Source organism: Benincasa hispida, chromosome 1 (assembly GCF_027475165.1).
Source record: "Benincasa hispida cultivar pf3 chromosome 1, pf3_genome.v1.1, whole genome shotgun sequence".
Taxonomy (NCBI): Eukaryota; Viridiplantae; Streptophyta; class Magnoliopsida; order Cucurbitales; family Cucurbitaceae; genus Benincasa; species Benincasa hispida.
The window spans coordinates 46,800,293-46,822,228 of record NC_143478.1 but is presented as its reverse complement, the minus strand read 5'-3'; the positions used below and the strand labels follow the sequence as shown (position 1 = coordinate 46,822,228).

At 36.9% G+C, this 21,936-nt stretch overlaps 1 protein-coding gene across 7 annotated transcripts; it reads left to right on the top strand.

Annotated features, from left to right (window-relative positions):
- The first annotated feature begins 10,748 nt into the window (after positions 1–10,748).
- LOC120087082 (senescence-associated family protein) lies at positions 10,749–21,641 on the top strand. Of its 7 annotated transcripts, XM_039043974.2 has the most exons (15): positions 10,870–11,025; positions 11,466–11,585; positions 13,714–13,786; positions 13,910–14,072; positions 14,891–15,043; positions 15,451–15,524; positions 16,089–16,165; positions 16,235–16,306; positions 19,275–19,343; positions 19,525–19,571; positions 19,685–19,814; positions 19,899–19,967; positions 20,047–20,150; positions 21,160–21,235; positions 21,313–21,641. In XM_039043974.2, the coding sequence occupies exons 3-15, from the start codon at positions 13,741–13,743 to the stop codon at positions 21,487–21,489; spliced, it is 1,257 nt and encodes a 418-aa protein (XP_038899902.1). In that variant the 5' UTR covers positions 10,870–11,025; positions 11,466–11,585; positions 13,714–13,740; the 3' UTR covers positions 21,490–21,641. The 7 variants fall into 7 exon arrangements, with proteins under 7 accessions (XP_038899878.1, XP_038899893.1, XP_038899902.1 ...); XM_039043965.2 differs by lacking the exon at positions 11,466–11,585 and having other exon boundaries at positions 10,766–11,025; XM_090305518.1 differs by having other exon boundaries at positions 10,911–11,025; positions 13,714–14,072.
- Positions 21,642–21,936: the final 295 nt, after the last annotated feature.

The window sequence follows — 21,936 nt, the reverse complement described above, 5'->3', positions numbered from 1 at the left end:
TTAGTCATCTTACCCTAAAGGCAAGATTCGCACACTGGTAAAGAGTTTTCTCCTAACTCACTTAGAACTTCATTCTTCACCAATCTCTCGATCCTATTAAGATTTATGTGCTCTAAATGTAGATGTCAAAGTTGGGCATTTTCTATTGGAGAAATTCGTTGACGTTTTGATTGAGTTACGGCAGTTCTGAACATCTTAGTATTATGGAGGGAGTTAATGGCTAACGGCCTTAGCACATACAAATTCGATTCCAGATTTGTTGTGCAAATAAAGACACCAACTTTATGGATAAACGTTTTACTCAAATTGAAAGAAATAATGTATTTACATTTCAATAAACACTTTACAGAAATAAGGTTCCTTTTTAGTTCAGGAACAATATATACATCATTTAAAATTAGAAACCTATTATGTAAAGTTAACTGAAGTCCTCCCACTGCCACAGCTGAGACGATGTGCTCGGTGCCTACTTGCATCGTCATCTCACTAGCCTCCAACTGTCACCAAGATCTAATCCCCTGAAAAGAAGAACAAACATGGTTAGTGGCGCTTGAATCAATTATCCAGGCAGAATCATCATTCTCCACTAAACAAGTTTCGAGCACAAGTAAATCACATTTACCTTTATCTGCCTTGGCTGCTTTCTTCTCCTTCAGATACTGAGGACAGTTCCTCTTCCAATGTCCATCTTAGTTGCAATGGAAACACTTTCCCTTAGCAATTAGTGGATGCCTCCTCGGGGCGATAGGCGGTGGGTTAGCAGGTGCCTTCCCTTTTCCCTTACCACCCTTCTTCTTCTTCCCTTTTGCAGAGTTAGAAGTAGAAGGTGCAGACTTCGTTCCTGAGGTCGAACCTCTATGGAACGTCCTTAAGAATGATGCAACATTTGTCTCACCCTTCTTCCTCTCCATACTTTTCAGTAAAGATTGGTATGTCTGCAACTCGTTGAGGAGAGTTGTAAGGTTATATTCACTTTGTTAAGAATCACATTGCTAACAAAGTGCAGGAAGCTCTCCGGCAAAGAATGCAGGATTATGCTAACCTGGCTGCCCTCATCAATGGTAGACCTATTTAACTCCGCCACATTGAAGTGGACCATCATGTTTAGCACATGTTCACGAACAGAGGTGCCTTCTTGCATTTTGGAGTTGAATATGTATTTAAGAGCCTCATGCATAAACAGTTTAGACGGTTGTCCAAACGTTCCCCACATGGACTTCATGATCTCACAGGCTGAGACCATAGGCTCATGCTTCTTGGCCAAGACGTCAGAAAGACTTGCCAAGATATAGGCCCGGGCCTTCTCATTCGCCCTTGTCCATCGCTCGTATGCCTCCTGAACATTTCGAGCGGCATTTGGAGCTGGAATAGGAGGACAAACCTCCGTGAGAGTGAACATGAGATCCTCGATGATTAGAATCGTTGTGATCATGTGTTTCCATGTCGAAAAATTATCGCTAGTCAATTTTTTGGCGCTTAACAACAATAAGGTAACTGTAGCCATTTGAAAAAGTTGCTGAAAATACGAACAAATCTTTATTAGATTTTGCTAAACCACTTTTAAACCAATTTGTTTTGCAAAACAGTTTCAAGTACCCTAAGTTATAGACTTCTATTTTGCAATGATGCCTTAGTGAGTTAGGAAAAACGCCATCGGTGGGGTGATTAGTTGCCCCTTCACTAGGATGAGACATTCTCAACCATTAGCCATAACCAACTCTTGGAACTGAACCTAACAACCACCATTTTTCGGTCCAGAATTGTTAACCTTTAACTATTCCATGTAAGTGTAATCCCTTGTTTTCAGTGCCAGAGTCCCGCCTTAATGCGCTTATCGTAGGGAAACGACAGATTAGGACAAGAGATTACGTTACCTTATCCTCTTACAGGAGATCAAATAAAGAAACGTGCAAAACTGCCATCCTTTAGGGGGACACTCCCAGGGTGCCTCGAGGCGATGCGCAGAAACTTTATTCAACCTAACAAGGAAGATCGAGGGATATGTTGTTGCCCTTCCCGCTCCTACTTACTATGAACATTCTCTCCATCTACCTTGATATTGACCTACCCAAACACCATCCGTTGGGGGGACACGCCAAAGGTGCCGCGAGGCCAAGGATAGATCTTACGGTGTGGATTTTAGGAGAAAAGTGAAAGGTTTAAGTGAAACATCTTATGCCCCAAGTACCTCCCACTGAATGTTCTACCTAGGGATTCATTAACTTAGGCAATCCAACTACTGATTTTAGTCTAAGTGGTCTTTTTAAAGCCTACTCATAAACAACGTTTGTTTATGAAATATAAACAAGTTCAAGTAGTCACATTTAAACACTTTAATGGACTTACCTTAACTTGCATGCATGCATCAAATCTATCTAATTCACCTTTCCAGATAAGTTCCCAGGTTGGGGTGTTACGTTTCCGTCAACTTAAATACCCTAGCCTAGATAGAACCCGCCTTAGATAAAAGGTCCCTTATAGATAGATTTGCTACACTTTAACCTTTTATTAGCCAATTTAATCCTATTAAACTGATTAAAAGATTAAAGCCTTAGGCTTTCTAATCAAAATAAAACCGTGATCTTAGGTCTATGTGATCCAAGTTTTAAACATTTTAAAACCATGAATTAAACCTAAGTGAGCATGCCTGTCTTTCTTATTTCTTTTAGTTCTAATTTCTCTTTAACTCTTAAAAAGAAACAACTAAAAAAAAATTGCGTATAACGAGGCATTTTATAACAATTATAAAGTAACCTATGTGTCATGATTCATGCAATGTCCGGTCATTACTATATAACTTTTATATAACGCGTAATAACCAAGCAAACATGCTATCATTCACCCTTATACTATAACAATTATAATATAAAGATGGCACATGTCAATGCTTTTTATGCATGCATAAATATAACTCTTATATTATATGATGCATGAGCATGCTCTTACATAATTAAAATCATGCTTCTCTAAATTATAGCAATTACAATAAAGAGATGATGCATGATCAATGCATAACCTAAGGTGGGATTTACTATATGTGCATACCATATGACATATAAAACATACATTGCATGTATTAAACAAATAGATTAACGGACCGGGATGAGCCTTTAAACCAAAAAACCGGAATGAAAAACCCTATGTATTACATTTTTCATCGAGCAAACTAGTTCACAGGCAAACCAGGTCTTGAACCACTAGAAGGTCTTTATCGTGTAGCAAACTTTAGTAGGTAGACGATCGTTCAGCGTGCACTAGATGATAAGAACTTTAGTAAACGATCGCATAGACGATGACGAGGCTGCGAAGCCTGATCGTCCATGCGATCGTGTAGTGCGATGATAGGTAAACAATTTACCTTGAGTTACCAAGCGATCGTTTAGTCAGTACTAAGCGATGAAGCTTGCTGACCTGAACGATTGTCTACGTGCTTTAAATGATACACAAGCGTCTGATCGTCTAACCGATGCGTGCAACTTGGTAAACGATTTACCTTGCGATGCTAAGCGATCGTTTAGTCAGTTACTAAGCGATGAAGCTTGCTAACCTAAACGATCGTCTAGCTCGCATGCGCATTAAATGATACTCAGCGATTGCATTCTCGATCGTCAACCCGATACGATCAACTTTTGATCGCATACTCCATCGTTCAATTGATGTGTCAACCACGATCATATAGTCCTTCATCTTCACGATGCAATGCACAGCGATCGCATAGAACCTCTTCTACACGATGCGATCAACCCTAGATCATCTTCTTCCTCGAAGAGCCGCAACCTTTGCCTAGAACTTCGACGAACGACTCAAGACTCCAAACATTTTGAATATAGACTCGATTATGATTATTTATGCCCAAAAACATAAGGGCCTTTACAAACAATCGCAAATGTAAAATGAATTAAATAGACCGAGGCAATTCATCCCGAAAACATCCATTAATCCGGCATATCCATAGCAAAATTAACATTTAAAACAACGTAGAAATTCACCCATCATGAATGTAAACGTTATTTCGTTGCAACAAATGAAATCGAAGTATCAGAAACTTGGCTTTGATACCGATTGAAGGATCTTATACCGAGAGTTCTACGAGCGAGTTTAGATTGTTCCAATTTCACAGTGACCGAAACACAAACGACATACATTCAACACATACAGTTATGCATATTAAACTCATTATCGGCATGCTCAAAATACAATAATTCCCAAAGAAAAAAGGTTCATACCAAATGAAGACTGTCTTCGTATGTCTGAACCCTCAGCAGCAGAAAATCTCCCACCGATCTACCAACACCCGACAAGTATGTCGACTGCAATAGCACGATCCGAACGTACACGAACAATGCAACATGGACGGCAGCACCACAAAAGAAACCCAGGTATCCTCGGCGTAAAAACCCAAAGAGTGGGCTCTGGTGAGTTTGGTAGAGGACGGAGGAAAATGCGTCGTGTAGACAATAAGTAAGTAGGAGATGAACTCTACTATCATATAGCGGAAATGCTTATCGTATAGTAGAGCTACACGATCGTGTAGGAAAAAACTGAACAATCATTTAGGAAAGATGTATACGATTATTTAGAGAACGCGTGAGGTAGACGATCGTTTAGACGAATGAGTTTCTATCGTATAGGCTCTCGCGATCGCTTTCACGGATTCTTTTGGGCACAGGCGAATACGAATGCACGATTGATTGAAATGAAAACGATTTTCATTGTTTTAATCCGTCGGTTACCATAACCTTTGCATCTCCACTTCTCACATCCGAACGTGGATCAATCGTTTAATTATCAAATAATTAATCAATTAATTTAATTAATAAATATAATCATGTTATATTTATATCCTATAGTTTGATATCATATATCTACTATAGTATTTTCTCCTCTATTTGATATAAATCATATTTATATCTAATTTCCTCCAAAATAATGTATCTCATATCTTTAGCCAATTACACCATATATAATTAACCAGTCTAATTATATCATATATAATTGAACTTCCTCTTGTCAATTTGAACATTTTAAATTAACCTAAATACTGGTTCTCGACTTTATCCAAGCTACCCAAGTGACCTAATGGACCTGTGGCTCGAAGCTCCAATGGTACATGAATAGCTGATTAAACTCTTTAGCCATGAGATCCAACATCCGTTAACTGTCAGTGATTCCACTAAAGACCAACAGCTGAACTCTTCTTACCACAGATATATTTCTGTGTCCATCGGATATAACCAATCATGAGTACGATGACCCTTCACAGATGCTCGTAAGTACAGTTGGGCCAATTTACCATTTTGCCCCTGTAGTTACATCTCACTCTTTAAGTACCACTGATTCTTTTAATGAACAATACAACATAGTCCAACTATGTGTGGACACCTCTCGGGCCAAGAGAAGGTGTGTGGCACTACATCGTTCAAGTCCCGGAATCAGCCCTTAAGGGAGCCATCTATCTGTTTACCTCTGCCTCGGGAAAGGAGTAAATTCCATCTTGTGTAGTTGAGTTCCCAGCTCTCAAATTAGACGAATCCCCAAAATGTTAGGTTTGAATCGGCGACCTGGCCATTCGCACCCATACAAATCAAAGGACCACCCTCAATGGCAGGAATTCTTAACTCACTTAGGATTGAGGTCATGTTACCTATGGTCATCCTAGTGAAGTGAAGTCTCTATCATGAACGGTGTTATATAACGAGACATTAACACTTCGGGTCAAGTCTTATACAAACTCTTTGTATAGGACGGCCCCGCTCGTATGTCCCCAACACGAATGATCAAGATCAGACCATCTGTGACAAGTCACAACACTTGTGACCATTCCACAAAGTGGGCCGCGTCCGTAGCGTTACCAGGATAAGGTTTCCCTCCTTTATCTATTTACTACAAACCATTTGGTTATCACTCAAGACACGATCCACTTGTATGTCACCATATACATGTTTGAGTTACATACAGATTAGCAGGGATTTTATATTTATTGGTTTGTGGTAAAGCAGATAAAACAAATAACCGAGTAAAACAACAAAATGTGAAGTAAATATCATATATTAAAATCACAGGTGTTCGTATATACTGTTTACAAACTACAGAACACGAGACTTTAGGGCATCAACCCCAACAGTTGATAGATCAAGGACATCTGGTCCATCACATCCTATTCAAGAGTTGAGAGAGCCTCGACGTAGTGGGAGGCTTGTGAGACAGCCTGACCGCTATATGGGTTTAACTAAAACTGAAGTCACCATACCTAATGATGACTTAGAGGATCCATTAACATATAAACAAGCAATTGATGATGTTGATTGAGATCAGTAGATCAAAGCCATGAACCTTGAAACAGAGTCTGTGTACTTTAATTCAGTCTGTGAACATGTAGATAAACCTGATGAGGTAAGACCTATGGTTGTAAGTGGATCTATAAGCGTAAAAGATACCATACGGGAAAGGTACAGACATATAAAGCCCGGTTAGTAGCAAAGGGTTGTACCCAGGTTGAGGGGTAGACTATGAAGAAACCTTCTCACCTGTTGCTATGATTAAATCAATAAGGATACTCTTGTCCATTGCCACTTTTTATAATTATGAAATTTGGCAAATGGATTTCAAGACTGCCTTTCTAAATGGCAATCTTGAAGAGAGTATTTATATGGTCCAACCAGAAGGGTTCATTGAATAGGGTCAGGAGCAAAAGGTTTGCAAACTGAAGAGATTTATTTACGGATTGAAACAGACATCCAGATCCTAGAATATAAGATTTGATACTGCGGTCAGATCTTATAGCTTTGAACAGGACATTGATGAACCGTGTGTATACAAAAAGATCATCAACTCATTTCTAATTTTGTATGTAGATTATATCTTACTTATTGGGATTAATGTAGGATACCTAACTGACATAAAAAATTGGCTAGCAACCTAATTTCAGATGAAAGACTTGGGAGAGGCACAATATGTTCTTAGGATTCAAATAATTTGAAACCGAGAGAACAGAATGCTAACTATGTCTCAAACATCTTATATAGACAAGGTGTTGTCTAGGTTTAAGATGCAGTATTCCAAAGAGGTATTTTACCTTTTAGGAATGGAATACATTTGTCAAAGAAATAATGTCCTAAGATACCTCAAGAAGTTGAGTATATGAGACGGGTTCCCTATGCACCAACAGTCAGAAGTCTGATGTATGCAATGTTATGTACTCGTTTAGACATATGCTTTGCAATATGGATTGTTAGTAGGTATCAATCCAATCCTGGTTATGCACATTGGACTATCGTTAAGAATATTCTCAAGTATCTTAGGAGAACAAGAATCTACGTGCTCGTATATGGAAATAGGGATTTGATCCTTATAGGATATACTGACTCCGATTTTCAGATCGATATAGACTCTAGGAGATCTACTTTAGGATTGGTGTTCACTCTAAATGGAGGAGCAATAGTGTGGAGAAGTATTAAGCAGAGCTGCATTGCAGACTCCACAATGGAAGTAGAATATGTTGCTGCATGTGAAGCAGCCAAGGAAGCAGTATGGCTTAGGAAGTTTCTAGCTGATCTGGAAGTTGTTCCAGATATGCATATCACTTTGTATTGTGGTAACAGTGGGGTAGTAACGAACTCCAAAGAACCTAGAAGACATAAGCGCGAAAAACATATTGAGCACAAATATCATCTCATCATAGAGACCGTGCTAAGAGGAGACGTTATTGTGAGACAAATAGCATCTAAGCAGAATATTGATGACCCATTTACAAAGGCCCTCCCGACTAAGATTTTTTAGGGTCATCTGAAGAGTTTAGGACTACATGTAGAATAAATAGCGCAAGTGGGAGAAATTGTGGGTATGGGATGCCCTAGTTTATTGTATTTAGATTTCTTTGACAATACTCAACTTTGTTGTAACCCACTAAAAGTTTTAGCCCAAGTGACGTTTGTTGGGTTGTATGTCCTAAAACAGTTTGTAAACAGTAAACATATATGAAGTCTATTCAGATAAATGTTGTTGAATGAAAATGAATTGATAACTCTAAATCTAATAAACTACGAACCCTTGGCTATTGTAATGAATACTTGAACTTTATGTGGAGATATAAACTAGATCAAGTTCGAGTAAAATAGCCTAAATAGTCTATAATACTTGGATTAGGCTGGGTACATATTTCTGGAGATATTATTGAATACGACCTACTTTATGATTGTTACAAATGTTGTACAGTGTCATAAACGATTTGATCAATTTGTTCATGTAGAGACATGTGAGCAGGGGTGTTCTACATGATGAGATTGTGTAAGAATGATCATGAAATAATCATTGTTACGTATTAACATCGTTTACTGTTAACATTGATTAATTTCACTTCTTGATGACCTAGATAACTTGATTTGAATCTTGAGATGTCTATGAACTCCTGTTTATTTGGGATTGTCCCTTGATTTGCATAGGTGAGGATAGGCTCAACAACGTTGCTTAATATGCCTCCCATTTCAGGGATAAGACTGGGTAAATAGCTAGGACATAGAATTTGCAAGATGGAATTCACTCCTACCCATTTTAGGGATAATAGAAAGGTTGTTCCCTTAAGGATCGATCCCGAGTCTTGAATAATGGGCCCCGTCCTCTCGTTGGCCTAAAAGGGAATGGATTTAGTGATTAAGATCCTAAATCAATTATTCATTAGAGGAATGGTGGTACTTAAGGAGAAAAGATGTAACTTAGGGGTAAAACAGTAATTGACCTAGTTGAGGTTACGAACAACCTGTGAAGGATCAACTTATCAATGACGGTTATATCAAATGGACACATAATATATCTATAGTGAGGGGAGTACAACTATAGGCTATAATGGACAGTCCTGTTAGTTAACGAATGTTGATTAACTAAGTTAAAGTTTTGACCGGTTAGTCTCGGATCGTTAGAGCCAATGATTTGTAGGTCCATCGGGTCTCATTCCTAGCTCACTATAGATAAAATTGAAGGTGAAGTGAGAATTTGAAATGTTCAAATTCGGTCTTTAGGAAAAATTGTATTTTATATGAAATCTAATTTACTTTTATATAATTAATTATTTTTGGAGAGTATGTTTTAAATAAAATATTAGCATGAAAGTATTTGAAAATTGATTAATGTGATTAATCAAAAGCTAGGTGTCAAAGACATTTTAATATGTGATGTTAAATTTGTTTATTTATTTAATTAAAATTGTTCTAATTAAATAACTTCTAAAATATGAAAATAGTATTTCATAATTTTTGTCAAAATTTTTTTATTATAAAATTTATTTTAATAAAAAATTAGTTAGTGGAAAAATACAACTGTTGGATTTTCCCACAAACTAAGTGGGTTTTGATGTGGCTTCTCTATGAATACAACATAGAATCAGTTATCCATCCAAAAAATACAACATAGAACCAGTTATCCATCCAAGACTTATTCGAGGAAGACTTCTCTATGAATAAATGCCTCCCAAATCGAGGCGACATGTAGAGTACTCCTTAAGCTTTGGAACCCGCTTTGGCCCATGAATGACAATAAACTGTTTAACAGGAAATTGTGTCTCATCCTCGTGGTGCGCCCACATCACAATGCATGCATTAGCCACCCCCATCCATTGGGACCAAGTTAGGCTGCAACAACCCTGAGAAGGCTCAAGATGTACTTAAAACATGAGGTAGTGGGATGTGAATGCTAGCCTTAAACATTTGTAGGAACATCCTGACCTTATTGTGAGAGGGCTTCATTATAGTCTCCCTCGATTTAGGAAGATAGAGAATTATGTAGGGCAGAATCTGGTAGAACGCCCCCATATTCTCCAGATCAGATGGGATGAGTCGAGATAATGAGTCGACCTTGTCCCCAATCTCCACAAGTGGAGTATTGGTAGGACTCATATCCATCGCACTACTTACCAGGTGACTAAAAATGAAAGAAATTGGCAACTTACCACAGCTCGACAATTGGGTTCTGATAAGTCATGTGCGAGAAAAATAAGTATACTCTTATGACCAAATGTTTTCATTTATATAAAATAACGAGCAACAATGACTATTAGATGGGCAACCATCCGATGACCTACACATTCATACACAAACAGACGCTCTAAAGTGGCAGGACTGACATAGTCGCCTGTGATCACTTGGGAAGCATAAACAATCAAAAGAGCAAAGATTACGACTTCGCTATGCATTCCCTCCCTCCCTAAAAAAGGCAACAACCCAACCCTCAACGTCAATTGGCTCACCGAAGGCCAATGTTTAGAGTTGCTCTAGGCAAAACCCAAAGGCCACAAGTGGGCCCAAGCCCAGGGGAAACTGGGAGTTAGTATGTAAAACATGCGTTTCAAAAGGAAAAAGTTACCATCTTAAATCATTGATAAACCTAAAAGCTTAAACAGATGGATGAAGACAAATTTAATATTATATTATACAACACTAAGTAATCTCCCAATAAAAGTCTTATTCTTACTTTTGTATGTTTTGTTGAACTATACACCCTTTGTACTAATTTAAACATTGGAGTGTGGTAGGCTTGACAAGACACTGGTGTAAGGAACTCTCACGTAAGTTAACTTGAAAGGTGAGACTAGCCTAGGGAAGCGAGCTAACAAACAATTCTACGAGAAGTACGCAACGACAACGAACGTGTGCAAGTTTTTTGCGTCACCATAGACCAAAAAATATTTAAAAAGAAAAAAGAAAGTCACAATGAGGATCGAAGAGTATATCGTAGATTTATCCATAAGTAGTGAAAATGAGAAAGGGTAGTAGTCATCATAACGAATGGACGAGTGACAACAAATCCATTGAATGTGAATTTCCAATGGCAGTGGCCGTAGGCCCTCATTTCATCCATTCATTTTCATTCCCATTCTTTGTCTGATTGTGTTGGCTGTCACGGCGCCATAGATTTTGTTTGTGGTTCCAATTTCTTCCCCCGCACTTGTTTCCCCTTTCTCTCTCACTACAAAATTTGTACCTTTTTTCATTTCCCCTTTCTCCTGTCTCTGCTCTGGTTTGGTCCTTCGGACAGGTTAGTTTCGGAGTGTGCTCGTCTAGAAGCTCTCAGCTCCACTTTTCCTTCATGGGTTTTTCTCTCATCGTGTTTTAAGCTTTGAACTCTTGTGTTATCACTCATCACTCTACCTTGATCTTCATATCTGTTGTGTTTCTCAATGTTAACTCCATTTCTGTGTGGTGCTTGTGGCTTGATTTTGATTATTTTCTCATTTGAATTAAGCATGGTATAAAAACAGCGATGGTTTGGATTATTAATCTTTGTTCCTGACATTTCAACTTAAATTCCATCCAATTATGGTTTGTTACTTGAAAGAACAAATTTCTCAAGTGGGGAAGAAGCATTCTGAATTGAAGATTCTTTGATTTAGTGATGAACTTTCCTTGAACAGTTGGGTTCAGTTCATAAAGAGCTACTATTTGATTTAATAATGGTTTAGATCACATTTTTGGCAGAAATATGAAGAATTTCTTTGGAAGAGCGAAGGAGCAAATTCTTGGAAGTGCCTCAGCAAAGCAAGTGCTACTTTTCCAAATGCGAAACCTGGAGACTATCAGCCCCATCTCTAAAATTAGGTCTTGTCTTAAGTTTGAATAGTCGAGAAAATATTGAAATGGAAACATATTTCCACTGAAATTGTGGAAAATCATTACCGAGAAAACAAATAACTTCCTTTTAGGAGAGTACTAGACATTCCTAAAATCCTAAAAGAGAAACTAATGAAGCCCAACCCATTAAAAATTATCACAGAAAGAACATGATTTAAAGAGCTTGTTGATAGTTAATCTAATAAAAGAACAAAAGATGAACACTTGCCTTTGCCAACCAACCAGCACCTTCTGACCTGCCATGGAAACACCTTTGAACCTTTTCTTCTTCTGCTTTTGCAAAGCCAAAAATGAGGCACAAATGTCATCTTTTCCAAAAAGTCCTGATTGACAGATTTACATGGGTTCTTTCATTGGTGATCAATATTTGTCAAATTGAGCATGAAAACTCTTCTCTTGGAAAATCTCTTCCTCGAATTTGCTTTCATTCCATACACTAGTATGGATTATCGACTCTTGCTATAAAATTTGCTCTTTCCTGTAGTGTACCTCAATTCTCATGGCTTCTTTACACCTCTCCAAATTGGCCATACAAGTGTAAGCTATCTAGCTTCTGATTCGTTATCTACTATGGTATGAATTGGTGGTTCTATTGGTGAATGAGAGGATATACTATATTGAAGTTTTTCAAAGATGGAGTACTGGTAAGAAGAAAAATATCTTGGTTGTCTAGTTGCAGGGACTTCGAGAATCTTGACTTTCCACATTACTTGGAAACTGAGCTACTCCCCCAATCCTTTCGTGCTTTTTATTTATAGTGACGAGCAAAAGTTAATTAATGTCTTAAAGAATTTACTAATATACTTCCAATAATTTTCCCCTTCTTTCCCTAGATTTTTGTCATCCCATTATTGATCAAGGGGCAGGTGAGGTTACAAGTCTCCTTTCTACAATTTCTGACCAAGCTACTTGTCATTGGAGAAGGGATTCTAGGCTTTTGGGTTTCAAAGCCTTCTGTTGGCTTCCCCAATAGCATTTTGTTTCCCAGATCCTTTGCACCCCTTTCACCTTCTTAGGGAGCCTATACGTTTTCATCTTTTTGGAATGCAAAATGCCTAAGAGAGTGAATTTTTTGTCTTGCAAGTTTTACATGGGAGGGTGGACACTCGGGACTTTTTTTGGAGATTCCTTAGCTTGGTGTTGAAGCCTCAATGTGTGTGTTCTTTACAGGAAATGGGAGGAGGACCTTGATCATTTGCTTTGGGATTGCTCTTTTATTTAACTTTCCTTTTTAAACAGAATACCCAAGAGAAACCTATAGCTTTGAAATTTGTTAATTCTAATTGCAGTTTAGTGGTTAATTTGAACAATTTTCACAATGGTAGAACCATTGTTCACTTTAAGCGTATATTAGATGCTTTTATTGTGATGCAGAGACCTAATGGAATACTAGAAATATTCTTTTAGAATGGAATATGTCCAAAATGAGCATAGCTCAACTGGCATAATGTTTGTACTATCAACTTCGAGGTTAGAGGTTTGATCCAAAAAAAAAAAAAAAAAAAAGGATATGCCACATGCTCGGTACATCAATTGTGAATTTATGATTGTCTATTTTGTGGTTTGTTGTGAATAACAATATTGTTGTTCAACAGTGTGAAAATGGTTGAATTCTTGCTCTTCTGATTGTCATCCAATCAAATGCATCAAAACTGCCATAAATGCCAACAATTCATGTATACTCAACCATTCATTATGAAGGATATATATTTGATTTTATTGTTTTTGCTTAATATAAAGTACATTGTAGTTTCATTTGCTTAGTTTATGTAGATAATATAGAATCTATGAAGTATCTGAAGCTAGGTATAGGAGAAGATATTTTCTTATTGCTTGAGTAATTGTGAAAGACTCAATATAAACAAGAGAATTTTCAATCAATTTGCTAAAATCAAGCTATCATTCTAATCCTATACGGAAAGAATAAATTACAATATACAAGGAAATAATCATGAATTAATTCTCTAATTTACTGCTGCATAATTTAGCTTGATTTCCTACCATATCTTTTTTTCTTTTCTTTCTTTCTTTCTTTTTTTTTTTTTTTTTTTTTCAATTTGGCTGAGAGTTATCCTAAGAGCACGTTCCTTGCTAGGTTCATCCCTTTTACTCCTTGATCCCCATGGCATTAGCTGCAATCAAGGTTTCAAGCAACCCAGTTGTGACCAGTAAGGCAACTGTATCTAATTCTTATGGAGTTTTTTCTTCTTTATCCAAGTCAGAACGTGGAAAATTAAATCCATCAAGTTGTAGAGTTGACATTGGGGAGCTCCATGAATGTCTCTTGACAGCAAAAGTCAAAGTCTCTAATCATGGGCGGCGGAACTCTTATGGAAAACCTTGGAGCTGTACCCTGTCACGCAGACCTGCCGTGTTATGTTTCTCAACTGGGACTCATCATTCAGAAACTGAAGAATGTGCTAGGCCTTATGATAGTTCTGCAGGTTTAAGATGGTAAGATGATGCCAACAATCAATCATTAGTGAATTTTCTGGCATGTTTGATGCTAGAAGTTTATTGAACTAAAATTGTCTCTATGCTATACTATGCCTATATAATTGGTTGAGATGATTGTACGAATTTATTTCCCTATGTAAGAGAAAAGCATTCAGTTGTTTTAAAGAAAGTTATACTAAATTACATATAAGAACTCAAGAGTAATCACCTTCTTAAATGGAGTGTTATGTTGTTGGGCGGGCTTCCCATGTACAAACTATAGATATTCTATTTGATTTACTTTTCTATAATGAATATACTGAAGAAAATATCCAAGTTCACTTATAAGCACGCATACATACACTCACCTGTGCAAGAATATCAAGGACAAAAGAAATATGGGCTTTCCCCCCATCCTATTCTTAAGGAAGGCAGTTTTCCTGTTTTATTGAGGAAAACTATATCATTGTAGTTTTATTTTAGAAATCAAGGACACAGTTGTACAACCTATAGAATAGATCTTGTTCAAGTTAGGTCATATCATTGTAGTTTTATTTAGAATAAGTCTTTTGCTTTCCCTACTCTTATCAATTATATGTATAAATACTTCATTTCTATGATCTGAAATATGTAACTATTTAGTTTCAGAGTTGATATTACACATTCAATCGATGTGTTGCTGACCTGTTTGCAATCATTTTGAAGTCTTGTCTGATTTTAAATTCTTTCAATCATCGGTGCAATCACATAATCAGTCATAGTTGTCAATGAACACAAACTATTATTTTTAATATTATTTGAGCTTACATAATAAGATTATTTATTTCCCACGTCAGTGCCCAATCTGGGGATGATGAAGATGATCAGCCAACTGTTTGTAGAAGAACTATTAAGTCCAACCCTGGAATAGTTGAAGCTTGTCGATTTGCATATAATGATGCAAAATTTGTAAATGAAAGGGCTCGCAATGACATCGTATTGCTTTCTCGGTAATATCCATGATTTAGAATCATTTTCTTTGGTGGCCGTAATGATATTTGTCTAATTACTTTGATGAAGATTATTGGAATCAATAGTTAGTTTTCAGTCTTACTTGTGCTTTAGATGCATATGATCGAATTTAATGTAACCATTGAGACATTTGGATTGATATAGTGGAAAAGAAATATATCGTGGTTATCATGGTTAAATGAAGAAGTTGAATTTTGTGAACATGGTCATGAAAATTTGTGTTGTTATGTCATTATTAGGTTCTATCCAGTTTTCTTGGTTAGCTGTTCGCACACTCTTATGCTGTATGACTTGAAAGTGGATGTGTCTGTTGATTATGATGCATGTAAATGTAGGATTTTTTATCCGTTGTGCTCTTATTCAAATATTTTCCTACTGTTATCAGTGGCATAATGAGACTGGATGCACGTGCACGTCAAGATGTTGCTATCCTTGGATCTAAGTTTCTTAAGCTTGATGGTATCCCTTTATTTACATGCAATGTTTCCCTAGATCACCTGCATATCTAGTTCTTGATACTCAAAAAACCTGGAGGATTATAAATTATTTTCATGCATGTCCTAAACTATTGCATCTGTTTCTCTTCATACTACTCATCTTAACTAGCTTTTTGACCCTACGAACTGTGGGTTTGGCTTGCCTGCTCTTTTTTTCAGTCTATGTTTTCCCTCAACATGGATGCTTCCATCTGGTCTATCCAAATTGGAAAGTGGTTTTATTTTGGTCTCCTCTTCTTTATTGATTTTGTTAATATATTTTTCCATTTTTATGCCATCCAATAGTAACATTCGAGTGAAATATGAGCTTCCTTTTTTCTGTTTATTTCCTGCATCTTATTTTCATATTTAGAATGTTGTTTTCATCGCTAGTAATTTTATAGCATTTCTTTAACTCTGCACTTCTATCAAATGTTATTCCTGTTGCTGGGATATTGTCGTTCTTCATGCTGCTAAAATATGAAGTTTCCATTTAGTTGAGTTCATTTGCCTAATGGTTTCATTTTCTTGACATTTTAATGGTTAGCTCGAGCTAGAGAGGATACAGAGACAATTGACCGTAATGTGAAGAAAAAAGCTGAGCGACTCCGACATATTGCTACAGTATGTATAAATTGACAATTTTAAATCTTATATGGATACAGTATTGAAGCATGAATTCTATTCTCTCAGACTTTGAGAGAAAAGGCTCAGTCCCGGCTTAAAACTGCTGCAGATGAGCATTGGAGTGATGGAGCCTTAGAGGTACCTTATTGTATTCCAATATTTGTGACTTTAGTCACTCTTGATGCATGAATTTATGATGAAAATCTGAAGAGATTTCTTGATGCGATTTAAACTATGTACTTGTGTGGGCTGTAAATTTTTACACCAAAAATAGCATGGAAAACAGTTAAATCAAGAATATATCCAGAGGCTCTTTCTTTGTCTTGAAAAATTATGTTATTTCTCATCCCAAATCTTCCATAATACAGCCCTTATCATGCTTGACCATATTTGAGACTTTGTAGTTTTGGAAGGGTGATTCATGAGCAATATGTTGATCCAATCAGGAGAGCCCAAAGGGGAGATAGCATACCAACCATAAGCAGAAAATAGGACAGTCCAAATCTTGGCAACAAAAGGACAATGAAAAAAATACGATCTTCTGATTCTGCACTGTTCTTGCAAAGGCAATGCCGTGATGGAGTAATGTAGAGCCAACAGCCAAGGACATCTTTTGTAAAGCTTGTCCACCGTGTTTAGGCAAGAGAGAGAAATTTCCCAAAGAAGAAATCTAATCCTTTTAGGACGAGGAATAATCCTTTTAGAACAAGGGAACTTCCATCTTAATGAATCATTTAAGGCTGACCTTATTTTCTCAAGCGTCCAACCATCTTTTGATGGCTCTTCTATAAAGGATAAAGTGTTTTTGAAGATTCACTTGATCTCTTTTCTTCAGCCACTTCTTTTTTGAAATCTTCCAAGTTCCAAGAAGGTTTTCTATGTTCTATCTAAGGAGCAGGTTGTCAACTTCATCATTCTCATTCCTATGGCTAGTATAGAAGATTATGCATTGATGGTGTTGGTGGTTTTTTATTCCTCAATTAGCATCAAGTCAGTTTATTTTGGCACCAGTTTCAAGCATCATTCGCATTCAAAGTTTCTGTCCTTTGAGTTGCTAGTTTTTGGCCCTTTGTTGGAAGTTCCTTCTTTCCAATTGATTACCGTGACTGTCCTACTGCCTCGGAGATTCTGATCTCATCCCCTCTTAGTTTTGCCTTTGCAGTTCCTTTCACAACATTTATGAAGTTTGTTTGTTGGAGGAATTTTTTTGTCTTTTGGAGTTTGAAGCGGTGTTCCATTCTCAACTAATTTTTGAAGCCTTGTTCTCTCTTGGCTACTTTGCATTGCCCCTTTTGCTTTCATATTTTCCTATGCATGTTCTTTCTTTTTGTTTTTATTTGTTTTTACAAGGCATACTCTCTATTATTTTTTCTATTTCACATTCTTTGTTTTGCTTCTTTTTGGAGCTTGTAGCCCCTGAACAATAGTTTCTTTTCATTGAAAAATTTGTTTCTTGTTCAATTTTTTTTTATCTAAAAAAAGGCCAACTCCAGATGAAAGAAGCTAAACTAAAACTAAAATGAGACCTAAAGTATAATTTCAAATGATCGAGACCCAAAGAGAGACATGGAACCTAACAAAGAGTCCACATATCATCTTTAAATCACTCCATCCCTTAGTTTTTTCTATCATTCCTTTCTAACCAAATCTTCCACAATATTGCACAAATCCTTGCAAGCCAAAAGATCGTTCCTCTCAGAGAAAGTCGGGTGAAAGAGGAATGCCTTGACCATCAAGCAAACATCTCTTGGCCGGGCAACTTGAAAACTGAATTCATCAAAGAAGCGATCCAAATTGACCTGGTAAAGACACAACTCCCTAAATGGTGGTTAAAGTACTCCATAGCACGCCTATAAAGTATGCAACCTTGCAGATCCATCAAACCAAACAAAATCCTTGAAACACAGTCTAAAGTGTTAATTCTTTCGTGATGGACTTGTCAAGTAAACTTTACTCTTTGAGAATTTAACCTTCCAAAACAAAGAAAAGACCGGATGATTGAAAGGAAGGGGTCCACCAAACACCCGAAATGTATTTACGAGAAAAAGCTTTTGAAGTGCTAGAACCCCAAAGACAAAAATCCCCTTTCCAAGATTAAAAGAAGAACCCTCAAACAAGAACAAAAGGCTAACAGTGTTCGTCATTTTCTATCAGTCAATGGACATCAAAACTCAAGATCGAGTTAAAGATAATTCTCGGAGCAAGAAAGAACAGAGGTCACCAAGGGATTTCTTATGGAGGAAAGATGGTATGAACAAGGGAACAAGAAGCAAAGGAGTTTATCACCCAACCACTTATCTTACCAAAAGTAGGTATCCCTCCCATCTCGGTGATCTCACACCAGAAAAATGAAGAGAAACAAGGAAAACCATCAGAGAGCTATCCACGAGTTTTTGGAAGTGCTTTTGAATTCCCCATTTCAAAGACCACTCATGAGCATGAGACCATGCTTGCAATGATCCTATGCCATAGGCGTGGGTCTTCACTCTTTGAGAAACGACTAGAATCAGGCAGAAGTTTCCCTTTCTTGGTAAATATTTTATTTTTTTTTTCAGAGTGATAATTGGGGCAATATTTTATTTTGAGAGTGATGATTCAAGGTGAGTAGGTAATTGTCAAATGTCCTTCCTTGAACGTATCATTTTCTCCACACATGAGCAGCGAGAACAAAATTGGGCATAGATCTTTACTCTTTGAGAGGAAATAGGCTAATTTTCAAAAACCAAAAACCAAAAACGATAATGGTTACGAAACGGAGAATGCAGCAAGAGTTACTTTGGTGAGGTTTTGAAGTTTGGACATTATTGGTGGCCTGTAGGTTTAGGGAGGATGTTAAGTCAGCTGGGGTTTACCCTCTGCTGGAATTATTTGGTGGGTTTGAACAGTACTGCCATCTGGTGGAGTACAGAAGAAGATCCTCTCATGAATGGCCAGACTACTAGATTACATATTTCATCAGATGTGGCTTTGCGTGCCGATAGTGTTGGCATGCAGAGCAAACAGATCATTTTTCCTTTATTCTTTTTTGGCTGTGTTTTGTTTCTTAACTGGTTGAATTAGTGAAGTTTCATGCAATAGCTGTCACTGCTGTCTTCATGATTTTCAGGCTGATTTGCGCTTGGCTGATTTCCGTGCTAAACAGCGGGCAATGGAAGATGCCCTGATGGCTTTGGAGGTAAATCATATGTACTAACAGGATTTGATTCTTTGGGGGTGTGTGTGTGTGGGGGGGGGGGGGGGGGGATTTTCATTAGTTTCCCAAAACTTCTAGTCATTTGATGTGGTATGTTTTCCCAAGTTTTAATTCCAAGAAAGACCAAAGATGTGACTTTTTCTTTGGTACGATTTTGTTGCAGTTTGTCAAAAATATTCATGATATGATGGTGAGAAAGATGTACAAATTGTGAGTTATTCTTTTATTGGAAATCTCTGTCATTTGCCTCCTTGTCTCTCTCCATTTCCCAATAGGAAGGAACATATTTGATATCTAACCAAACTTTTTACATTTATATGCAGTCCTCTGTCAAATGAATCTGCTTTTCCAATGGGCAATGACATGATGGGCCGTATAAAACTAGAAAAAAATGGCAAGAGTTTAGATTTCTTAACTGGCGAACTATCAACTGATCGCATTTCTGCTATTCAGGTATCTTTATCTATAGTCATCGGTACTTATGTTTCATACTGTAGTTTGCACCCTTAATCACAATACCATCTGCTGAATGTATAGGAAATCTATTGGAGTATGGCCTCTGCCCTCTCTGAAGCTGATGGAATTGATTATACTGATCCAGAAGAGGTCTGAATTACCATATCAGTTTTTTGGACAATGCGGATAATGGTTCCATTTGCTCATACTTTGTGTCTATCTTGTGTAGCTCGAGCTGTTGATTAGAACTCTTATGGATCTTGATGCAATGGATGGCAAAAGCAGTGTATCACTGCTTGCAGAATGTTCGAGTTCTCCTGATGAAAATACTAGGTATGCTGATTTTGATTCCTGATGAACGAACTTTGACATTCCAATTACTGAACTGATGAACAAATTTTGAATTTTGACAATGCAATGTGAAATATTAGGTGATCAATATCAAACTACTTTCCACACGTCAGACACAATGTTATAGTGTAATGAATAACAAGATGAGCAGGACAGAAAATAACAAAAATAACGAAATTCAAGAATTGGTAATTCAGTTCGGTGCAAAGTCATCTACATTTGTGGGGCAGTAAGCCCTGTTGAAAAAAACTTTACTAATGAAACTCATCTTACTTAGGCTCCCGTATAGGCTCTTCTCGACTTATCTTCAACAGAAATGAGAGAGATAATACAACTTAAGTCTCCTACAAGCTCTTATCACTGGAATCACAAAGCTATTACAAACTCATGAGGACTCATGAAGATTAAAAACAGCACATGAAAAAAAACAATCACCTTTGCAAGGATTTTTGCCGTTGAAAAACACTATACTATCACTTACCCTGAAAGAACCGTCTGTGACAAGCAGAAAGGAAAGCAGCACTGAAAATCTGCACCAAATAAGGAAAGATATTTTCTAGATAAAAACTGCTTATCAAGAGACAAAATGTTTGACGCAAAGTAAAACATTTTGCCTGAAAAAACAAATATAGCCAAATATAATTGCAGTAACACAATTGATGGCAAAAGCAGTGTCACATGGGTTGCTTAGAATTTGAGAGTATGTTTGGAGATTCTGGAACATTAAGTTTAAGCCTCCAGATTCAGAATTGAACTTAAAACCTCTGGTGCCTCTCAAAGCTAGATGACTTCCGATTACCGAAAAGAGAGAAAAACTCAGGACTGAATTCATGAGTTTGTTATTGTCGCTGGCTATTTTCTTTATCCTCCCAAGTTATTGATTTTCATCAATGTTAAAAAGAATTTTGACAACTTAGAACAGTTGATATGCTCTTTTTCCTATCATTGCTTCAATGGAGTAATAATTTACTTTGTGATTTTGGTAATCAAGACAAGCACTGGCCAATGCTCTGGCAGCAGCCCCATCCATGTGGACTCTTGGAAATGCAGGCATGGGAGCATTGCAGGTAGATTTTCTCTCGGGATCTCGCTCTCGCTCACAGGATTTTTGTTGGGGTTTGATGCTTGTTTGTTGGTTTTGCAGAGACTGGCTGAAGATAGTAACCCAGCAATTGCTACTGCAGCATCCAATGCCATCAAAGAGCTGAAGAATCAATGGGAAATAGAAGAAGGAGATAGCTGGAGCTTTACAGTGAATCAAAAGGCTACCATGGAAGGTAATGAAGCTGATGATGATGAAGATGATGCAGATCCATTATGAGAGATCTTTAAGTAAAATGTTTACTGTAGATAAGCTAAATTTAATCTCTTGTTAGAAGCATAGGAGTAAAAAAGAAACAAACAAAAAGAATACCCTGATCATTGCTTTTTGATTGGTGGCTGTTATAAAGCAAACTTGGTCATTTCATCTCATGGAACTTTTTTTTTTACAAGGAAATATATTTTTTTTTTCTTTTTTTTCTTTTTTTGATACGTAGATGAGTTAGTTCTAATCTGAAATTACTTTTATGAAAATAGACTCTAAGCTTGAATGTATGGTAAAAATTATATATTTCTTAAAACCAAGATTTTAAAACTTTTTAAAATAAAGATAATAATTGATTAGTAAAGCTTTATAATTGGATCAGCAAAACAATTGAAAAGTAGTAGGGAAAAATATCTTAGATTTCAAAATGTTACACATTTAGTCATTGAATTTTGAATTTGG